The following is a 10,000-nucleotide window of genomic DNA, read 5'->3' as shown; positions in this document are numbered from 1 at the left end:
ACAACCTCGTTTAGTTCAGTTTAAGATAATCGTTCATTTGGGAAATTTGAACAGAAAATGGAAAAATTATGCAAAAAATAATGCAACACCGTATCAATAACTTTCTAAAGTTGAATTCAGTGTGTTAACGGGATATTTGCCTCTTATATATTCATGCTTTTGATTTAATTAAAGCTGGGGTGGAGGATTTGGGGAGAAAATGGCAGTTGGGATAGAGATTCGAATCCAAATACCTCAACCGCTCCACTTGTTCTCTTTGGTCCCTCCCCTATGGTCCCTCCCTGACACGCTCTACACCAACAAAGTCGTGCCAAAGTGAATGGACAGTCCCAACAGCCAATAAGAACAGAGAATCGGAGCCTCGCTCTGATTGGTCAAAGTGTACAGCTCATGTTAATTTTGACCAATCAGAAATCATATACCCCAGCTTTAAAGACTTTGATGTGAACATTTATTTTTTGAATCAAATATTTACAGATGATTTGTATGAATAAAGTTTGTTAAAAAAATAAATTGTGTTTTATCTATTAAATTGAAACCTGTTTTAATATTTTTTTTGGGCATTTTTATGCTTTATTGATAGTGTAGAGACAGAGTTGAAATGGGGCAGAGAGGGGAGTGACATGCAGAGAACGACCGCGGGCTGGAATCAAACCCGGGTCCGCTGCTGGCCGAGGCCCATGGGGGGGACGCCCTACACAGTAAATTCCCCAGTGTTAAATATGCAGTGTCAAACTCCATTAACTCTATCTGAGTTAATATAACAACAGCTGGAGTAGAATGCCTCCTAGTGTTGGTGTCAATTTCGGTAGTTAAAAGACGGGGTGTAGAAAGTACTCTATAAGGCTTTAAATAACACTATACAGTGTACTTTTAACTCTATTTTGAGTTAATTTAACTCTAAAATTTTAACACTTTGAAAAGAGTTAATTTAACTCCAATTCTGAGTGGGACCAAATACACTCGGAAATGGTGTTAAATTTAACTCTTTTAGTGTTATTTTAACACTTCAAAATTTACTGTGTACCAACTGAGCTAAGGGCGCCCTCCTGTTTTGCCCTCGTAAATGAAAACCTGTTCGAAGTGCATAACAGCACATAGACAAGAATACATTTTGTATTATTATCATTTTGTCATTGTGACTGTACTGCTGCTGCGGAGTGCTGACCTAAATGTGACAGCTGTGTGAAGATGAGCGTCTGTGTGAGTTATCGTGTGTGTGTGTGTGTGTGTGTGTGTGTAGTGCGCCTGTGAGTGTGTCTCTGTATATATTTTTATGTGTGTGTGTGTGTGAGAGTTTGTATCTTAGTCTCAGTGTGTGTGTGTCTCTCTTTCAGTGTGTGTATCTCAGTGTGTGTGTCTCTCTCAGTGTGTGTGTGTGTGTCTCTCTCTCTCTCTCTCTCAGTGTGTGTGTCTCTTTCAGTGTGTGTCTCTCTCTCTCTCAGTGTGTGTCTTTCTCTCTCTCAGCGTGTGTGTGTGTGTGTGTGTGTGTGTGTGTCTCTCTCAGTGTGTGTGTGTGTGTGTCTCTCTCTCTTTCAGTGTGTGCGTCTCTCTCTCAGTGTGTGTGTGTCTCTCTCTCTCTCAGTGTGTGTGTGTGTGTGTGTGTGTGTGTGTGTGTGTGTGTGTGTCTCTCTCTCTCAGTGTGTGTGTCTCTCTTTCAGTGTGTGTGTGTGTGTGTGTGTGTGTGTGTCTCTCTCTTTCAGTGTGTGTGTGTGTGTGTGTCTCTCTTTCAGTATGTGTGTGTGTGTGTGTCTCTCTTTCAGTGTGTGTGTGTCTCTCTTTCAGTATGTGTGTGTGTGTGTGTGTCTCTCTTTCAGTGTGTGTCTCTCTCTCTCTCTCAGTGTGTGTGTGTGTGTGTGTGTGTGTGTGTCTCTCTCTCTCTCTCTCAGTGTGTGTGTGTGTGTGTGTGTGTGTGTGTCTCTCTCTCTCTCTCAGTGTGTGTGTGTGTGTGTGTGTGTGTGTGTGTGTGTGTGTGTCTCTCTCTCTCTCTCTCAGTGTGTGTGTGTGTGTGTGTGTCTCTCTTTCAGTGTGTGTGTGTGTGTGTCTCTCTCTCTCAGTGTGTGTCTCTCTCTTTCAGTGTGTGAGATGAATGTGTGTCACCTGTCAGCAGCCCTTCACCACTTCCTGCTTCAGACTCAGAGAAACACACTCGACGTTCCGCTCGCTCTGAAAGACCTTTTCAAACAAAGAAAAAGGTTTTAGTTTTTAAATTTCAAATCTTTCAGCTTCTAGAGATGGAAGTTCGGATGAGGATTTCTGCTCTGCTGGTCCTCACTGCCATGTTCACACCGGCCGGTAAGAATCAACCATAACTTTAACTAAAAATCGCAAGTCATTTTTCAGCATTTAAGCCAAGTATTTATACACACAATGGTCTAGGACACAAGTAGACCTCAGAAAACAAAGGCCTAATGTGTTCTGAACATTTCCATATAAAACACTTTGGTATAACTTATCTTCTTGCACGTTTAAAATAGGCATTTATAGAAGTATGTAAAAATCGGAGAAAATGCCCGTAGACCTCAGAGGGTTAACCAACAGTATCTCACACCGACAAAGGCCTCAAAGAGTTCATGACATCTACAACACTCAAACGAGGAATTACAAGTGACTGGAAATGTATTACTTTAGCCTTTTGAAGTTTTAAAACGGCCGATAGTTTAGAATACTTGATTGGAAAAAAGAAATGTCAGATTAATGAGGAGTTACATGAGGGGTTAGAGGTTTGAAACACATTTTATTTGCCGGTGAAAATGGTTTTGTTGGTTTTTTTCTGCCACTATTGTCGGCGCCCGCTACGGAGAGATAGTTTGAACTGCTTCATTAGAACAAGAAATACCACATTCATCAAGTTACATGACCTTTATAATAGTTTTGTATAATAATAATAGTTTTTATTTGCTTATTAAGACTTGAAGACCAACCTTTTAACTCCTAAATCCACAAACGAAGGCTTTCTGAATGCTAGAATGCTTGTTTCATGAGCTTTTAGAAGTCTTAAATAGATCTTCTTCGTTGAGTAAGACATGAAAGCCAAACATTTAACTCAGAAATCCATAAAACGAAGGCTTAAAATAAAAATCTGAATGCTCAACACAGCAAACAAGAACTGCTGTAAACGTTTGGTTAATTAATGTTTCAGACTTCTGTTATTTTAAATGTAGTTTGTACAAATAACGACAAAATGAATCAACAGTTCAGATACGAATCGTGTCCTCAACAGTCGTCTTTCATTGATAGCAGTTGAATTTTCCAGCGCAAAGAAAACAAAAATCTCTATTTACAGATATTCTAGGCAGTTTTTTTGAAGATATTTTTTTGGCATTTTTCTGCTTTATTGATAGTGTAGAGACAGAGTTGAAATGGGGCAGAGAGGGGAGTGACATGCAGAGAACGACCGCGGGCTGGAATCGAACCCGGGTCTGCTGCTGGCCGAGGCCCATGGGGGGGGGACGCCCTACCAACTGAGCTAAGGGCGCCCCATCTAGGCAGTTTTTAATGAGTTCCATGAGCTTTTAGAGGTCTTAAATAGATGTTCTTCGTTGAGTAAGACTTGAAACCCAAACATTTTACTAAGAAATCCACAAACGACGGCGTCAGAGATTATCTGAATGTTCAACCATCAAAACAAGAACTTCTAGTAACTGGAAACGTTTTAGTTTGTTAAAAGATGCAGTCAGTGATTCTAGAGAATGTGTCAGAATCACTTTAGTCTAAATCAGTGAATATCTCCTCATGATCCGCTACCTGTCTGTACTGTGTGAATATCTCCTCATGATCCGCTACCTGTCTGTACTGTGTGAATATCTCCTCATGATCCACTACCTGTCTGTACTGTGTGAATATCTCCTCATGATCCGCTACCTGTCTGTACTGTGTGAATATCTCCTCATGATCCACTACCTGTCTGTACTGTGTGAATATCTCCTCATGATCCACTACCTGTCTGTACTGTGTGAATATCTCCTCATGATCCTCTACCTGTCTGTACTGTGTGAATATCTCCTCATGATCCACTACCTGTCTGTACTGTGTGAATATCTCCTCATGATCCGCTACCTGTCTGTACTGTGTGTGCTGAACAAAACAGTCTGGTGTTTATACAAAGCCTAGACTCTGTAAACTGGTGTGTAAACAAACGTTCTCAAGAATCACTGACTCCACCTTATATCTTATTTCAACATTTTGTGCTTAAATGTAGTTCATTGATTGGCACAAAAACCCAATTAGGCCCAGATCTATTAGCTACCGATGGCATAGCATGTGCTGTCACCTTTGTGGAATCATTGGTGTTATTGCCTTTTATAAAAGCTATAGTGCGTAAATTGTCCCTCCCACCTCCCCCCCCACCCCCCATGAGGAATTCTGAGTAATTCCAACAACACTGTCGGTGCATCTACATGAGGTAAAGCCTTCAGTGATGGCACATGGATTTTATACCTTCTGCTGTACGTCCAGGTTTTTTCTTAGCAGTAGAATCAACAACTGAAACATTTCTTCTTGGGATTTTTCTGAGCTCCTGCACCAGTGTCAGGGGGGGTGTTGAGGAGGGGGGACACCAGTTTGTAAACGCTGCCATACTGAGAAATACAGAGAGAGTTTTGTGGAGCTGATAATAGGCTTAATCAACGTTGTGTCAACTCGTTTGGTGACGGCTTGAATGTAACAGACACTCAGTTATATGAAAAAGTTACTCACTGTAGCTTTAAGTTGAATGTGTGATTGATGACTTCCTCTTTATAAACGGCGCAGTGACAGAGTGTGTCTGTGATTCGAGGCGAGATGTTTAAACACTTGGTTTTCATACTTGTGTCCGTCGATGCGTTTTATAACATATAACAGATTTACATTTAATTTGTCAGTTAAATTCATGAGCTCTGGGATTTTTTTTTTTTTCATCTCTTCAGCCCTAACCAAAATATTTTTAATAGATTTTTGCAGCAACATTTAAAATAATCACGTTAAAGGCCTACTTCACCAGTTGGAATATGAAGGTGTATTGAATTCTGAGGTCCTATGTAGTATAAATGTGCAAAAAAAAAAAAAAAATCGGTTCATCCTAGCCTGAGAAAAGGCAGAAAGAGTGTTTTTTTAACCCTATATTAATCTTACTGTGACATCACAGTAAGATAAATATAGGGTTAAAAAAAATTACTTTGTAAATATTACTGTGATGTCACAGTAGGAGAAATCACAGTAATATTTACAAAGTAAGGTTTTTTTTTTAACCCTATATTTATCTTACTGTGATGTCACAGTAAGATTAATATAGGGTTAAAAAAACGCTCTTTCTGCCTTTTCTCAGGCTAGGATGAACCAATTTCAATTTCTTTTGCACATTTATACTACATGGATCTCAGAATTCAATACACCTTCATATTCAAACCGGTGAAGTAGGCCTTTAACTGACGAGGAAACTCTTCACATGATTCATAAGATATATTCACGGTTCCCTCACATTTTTCATCCAATATATTTAAAAAACTATTCCATGATATTTTATCCACTTTCCATAACCTTATTACATCTCAAAGTAGGTCTGTCTGTTTTACCATACACAGCTCAATACTAAACCCAGGGCTGACTCCAGGCACACTCACATACAGCCAAGCATCACTTAAAAAGGCCTTTAATGGTACTATGGACATATCACATTTTATAAAAACACAAAGCCGAGCGGCTACGACCCACACTAAGGCCTGCGTCAGGACTATAGACTAGTTTTTCTACTGCGCTTCTCTTGAGAAAGGTGTTATATTTTTAATTTAAAAGCCAAACATTATTAAACACACACGTCCCAGGCTTTCTGGTGGATAGTGAGTAAGTTTTAATCAATAGGAATTAAAGGAACAATGTCACATATCGTTAAGACATGTTTTTGGAATTTTTATGATTTTTTTTTTTACACACTAGAGAAAATTTGTTTAAATTCAAAACGTTTCCAAAACATTCAATTCATTCCAATTCCTGGAAAACTGTTTTTTCTTTTCCAGGATTTTCATGACCGTCAGAAACCTGCCTGTCTGTCTGTCTGTCTGTCTGTCTGTCTGTCTGTCTGTCTGCCTGCCTGTCTGTCTGTCTGTCTGTCTGTCTGTCTGTCTGTCTGTCTGTCTGTCTGTCTGTCTGTCTGTCTGTCTGTCTGTCTGTCTGTCTGTCTGTCTGTCTGCCTGTCTGTCTGTCTGTCTGTCTGTCAGAATGTAAAATACACAATTATTAGTAGCTGCTGCTATCGGTGTATGAATGTGTGTGTGTGAATGGGTGAATGTGTACAAAACAATGTAAAGCGCTTTGAGTCTGTGAAAAACCAGGGAAAAGAGCTTTATAAGTGGAGTCCATTTACCATTAGATTATTCATACAAAATTCAAGGGTTAAGAAATCAAAATATGGTCAAAAAATAATAAAAAGATAACTTAATATAAACTACTCATAGCCTTTGCATTGTGGACATGTGCTAAACGAAAGCCGTCAGTCTGAGGAGTGAGCGTATTTGCTGCGATATCATTCGCGATATCTTAAAAGAGATTTGTGGATTTGGTTTTATTCTATTTGAAGATATCTGAAATAGTTTCCCCTCAAGCCAGAAAGCAAATGCACAATTCTTGAATTCAATAAATAAATTAGTTTCTCTCAACCTCTCTATAAACACAACCTACGCCACTGAAGCTCAAACATACAAGCTCATTCACCGACTGATCACCGTTTAAAATAATTAAATACAGCTCCGCAAAAAATGAAGAGACCACTCCAAATGTTCAGTGTCTCTTGTTTTACTATTTAGAGGCATATGTTTGAGTAGAATGAACATTTTGGTTTTATTCTACAAACTACTGACAACATTTCTACCAAATTCACAATTAAAAATATTCTCATTAAAGAGCATTTCCATGAAGTAAAGTAGAGATGAAGATTGAAGAAAAATCCAGACTGGTCTCTGAATATTTTCTATCGTGTACCATCCTAAAAACAGTAATAGTTTAAGGTGGAATTGTATTTCAATCTCAACTTGTTACATTGTTTATCCTACCGCTGTAAAACATAGAAAATAGCAGGAAAAAATTATTATGATGTCAAATTTAAATAAGAATTAAGAATTAAGAATTAAGTTAATTTAAGAATAAAAAAATAAAAAATAAATTGCGAATGTCCACTATCTATTCTAATAATCATCAGGTGTTGCCCTACTGCCGTGTTACGAGGGCAATCTCTACTTGTTACATTTTGTATAAACTATAAACCTAATGCTGCAGAAATAGAACATAGCAGGAAAAACTGATTATGACTCTATGTTAATGTTTCTAAAACTGAAGAAAAAAAATGAAAAATATTTTTTTTTTTTGCAAATGTCCACTATCTAATGAAGGGATTATCAAGTGAACACTTTACAATACGGGTGCATTAATTAACAGTGTGTGTGTGTGTGTGTTTGTGTGTGTGTGTGTGTGTGTGTCTCTGTCTGTCTGTCTGTCTGTGTGTCTCTGTCTGTCTGTCTGTCTGTGTGTCTATAAAAAGTTAGTTAATGCTTAGTCAATCATAAATTAAGCAGTTATTAACGGTTAGTAAATGGCAGTTAAGGCATTTTCTAAGCATTAACTATCAGTTGATTAATGCACCCTTAAGTGTTCCCCTATAGTGCAGTGTTACGAGAGCTTTATTTTATTTTATTTTATTTTATTTGCTTATTTTATTCGCTTTTAAATGTTTTATTATGTGTTTTATGTATTCTAATCTTGCCCCTGTAAAGCACTTTGAGTGGCCTTGTGTCTGAATTGTGCTATAGAAATAAACTTGCCTTGCCTTTACATGAGATAAAGCAGAAACACTACCGGCGTTAGCAGCCGCAGTATCTCAACTGACTGACTCAAGAAACATGATCAAAACCTTATAAAACATCTTTACAGCTGAAACAAACTTAATTAAAGGGACACTGTGTAACATTTTAAGTAATTTATTAGCTAAAATCAATATCCTCATTCATAAATATGTCCTCATTGGTGTAACATCACCTCTGCCAATAATCTGAATTATCCTCCTGAGCGGAGAATTACAAATATTAATATTACATTTTGTACATTGAGCAGGCAAGTCTTCTGGAGGCATCCATGTTTTTGGGATGTCATCAGGTGCATTGTTTAGAATTTAGAATTGTTCTTGTCCTTGAAGGCCACTGTAGCTTCTGTTATTATTCTAAAGGGGTGGGGTTGCCCAGGGAGCGTTGCATTCTAGAACTTTCTTGATAATGTTACACAATGCCCCTTTAAATGATCGTAACATTTTAAACTAAGAATCAAGCTTTACGTTTTATTATGAGGACGATTAAGAAAAACAGCAAAACATTTTCTTTAAAAGCTCTGGTCAGTTTATAGATTCCTGTCTATTTATCTTCCATAACATGTCTTCTTTCATACCGTCTGTCTGTCTGTCTGTCTGTCTGTCTGTCTGTCTGTCTGTCTGTCTATTTATCTTCCATAACATGTCTTCTTTCATACTAGTATAAATCAAAAGGTCCAACATGTACATTCAGGTGTTTATTTGACTAAACCTTGTCTGTTTGCGTCTTTATATTTCTCCTATACAACCATCTTTAACGGACATTATCTCAACATTTTTTTTTTTTTCATTTTCAACCTGCTACCTGTCCGTACACTGTGTAAACTGAAAATAAAATCCAGTGTTAACTCACAGCCTAGGCTCTGTAAACTGGTATGTAAACAAAACGCCTATACCGTTGCTAGAAACATGCCAGATTACAGAGCCTAGGCTGAGTATTTTTTTTTTTGCCATTTTAAAGCTTTATTAGACAGTACAGAGTTGAAAATGGGAGACAGAGAGAGAGAGAGAGAGAGAGAGAGAGAGACACAGAGAGAGAGAGAGAGAGAGAGGGGGGGGGGGGGGGATGACCTGCAGTAAAGGTCCACGGGTCGGATTTGAACCCGCGACCACTGCAACGAAGGCCGGAGCCAATATGGTACGCGCTCTATCCACTATAGCGCCCTCTACAAGTTTATACAATGTAAGACCTTCGTAAATGTTGCAGTCGGTGAAATTAAAAACTTTCAAGTCCTTATTTAGAGCATATTCATTTCAACACTTTTTAACGTCGCCTTACTAACATGACTGTGACTGTGTGAAATGTACTGGGTGGGTGTCTGTGTGTTTGTGTGTGTGTGTGTGTGTGTGTCTGTCTGTCTGTCTGTCTGTCTGTCTGTCTGTCTGTCTGTCTGTCTGTCTGTCTGTCTGTCTGTCTGTCTGGTGAGTGAGTGAGTGAGTGAGTGAGTGAGTGAGTGAGTGAGTGAGTGAGTGAGTGAGTGAGTGAGTGAGTGAGTGTGTGAGTGAGTGAGTGAGTGAGTGAGTGAGTGAGTGAGTGAGTGAGTGAGTGAGTGAGTGAGTGAGTGAGTGAGTGAGTGAGTGAGTGAGTGAGTGTGTGATTGAGTGAGTGAGTGAGTGAGTGAGTGAGTGAATGTGTGTGTGAGAGTGAGTGAGTGAGTGAGTGAGTGAGTGAGTGAGTGAGTGAGTGAGTGAGTGAGTGAGTGAGTGAGTGAGTGAGTGAGTGAGTGAGTGAGTGAGTGAGTGAGTGAGTGAGTGAGTGAGTGAGTGAGTGAGTGAGTGAGTGAGTGAGTGAGTGAGTGAGTGAGTGAGTGAGTGAGTGAGTGAGTGAGTGAGTGAGTGAGTGAGCGAGCGAGCGAGCGAGCGAGCGAGCGTGTGTGTGTGTGTGTGTGTGTGTGTGTGTGTTCTAAAGAAGAACATTAATTGACCACAAACAGTGAGCTGCCCCTCACGACAGGAAGCAGCGCCGTGGTTATATCGCTATAGCAACGAAGATAAATATTCTGTGGTTAGAGAAGGGAGGTTACAGTCACACACACACACACACACACACACACACACACACACACACACACACACACACACACACACACACACACACACACACACACACACACACACACACACACACACACACACACACAAATAGAAGATCGATAGATAGTGTATTTATAG

General features: G+C 39.1%; 2 protein-coding genes across 2 annotated transcripts in view; both read left to right on the top strand.

Moving 5' to 3' along the window:
* Window positions 1–501, top strand: part of creg1 (cellular repressor of E1A-stimulated genes 1) — a 7,097-nt gene extending 6,596 nt beyond the window's left edge. Inside the window, exon 4 of the mRNA XM_080052770.1 lies at window positions 1–501. This exon is cut by the window's left edge and continues 1,334 nt beyond it. The gene's annotated coding sequence lies outside the window, so the exon portion shown is untranslated.
* A 1,648-nt stretch (window positions 502–2,149) lies between these two features.
* cd247 (CD247 molecule) overlaps window positions 2,150–10,000 on the top strand; it is a 15,919-nt gene continuing 8,068 nt past the window's right edge. The window contains exon 1 of the mRNA XM_080053285.1: window positions 2,150–2,295. Coding sequence (XP_079909411.1) covers window positions 2,235–2,295 — 61 coding nt within the window. The 5' untranslated portion in view covers window positions 2,150–2,234. The remainder of the gene's footprint in view (window positions 2,296–10,000) is intronic.

The sequence above is a fragment of the Ammodytes marinus genome (assembly GCF_949987685.1).
Source record: "Ammodytes marinus genome assembly, chromosome: 24".
NCBI lineage: Eukaryota > Metazoa > Chordata > Actinopteri > Uranoscopiformes > Ammodytidae > Ammodytes > Ammodytes marinus.
Note: the sequence above shows the minus strand (reverse complement) of the source record. Positions and strands in the feature narration are given on the sequence as shown.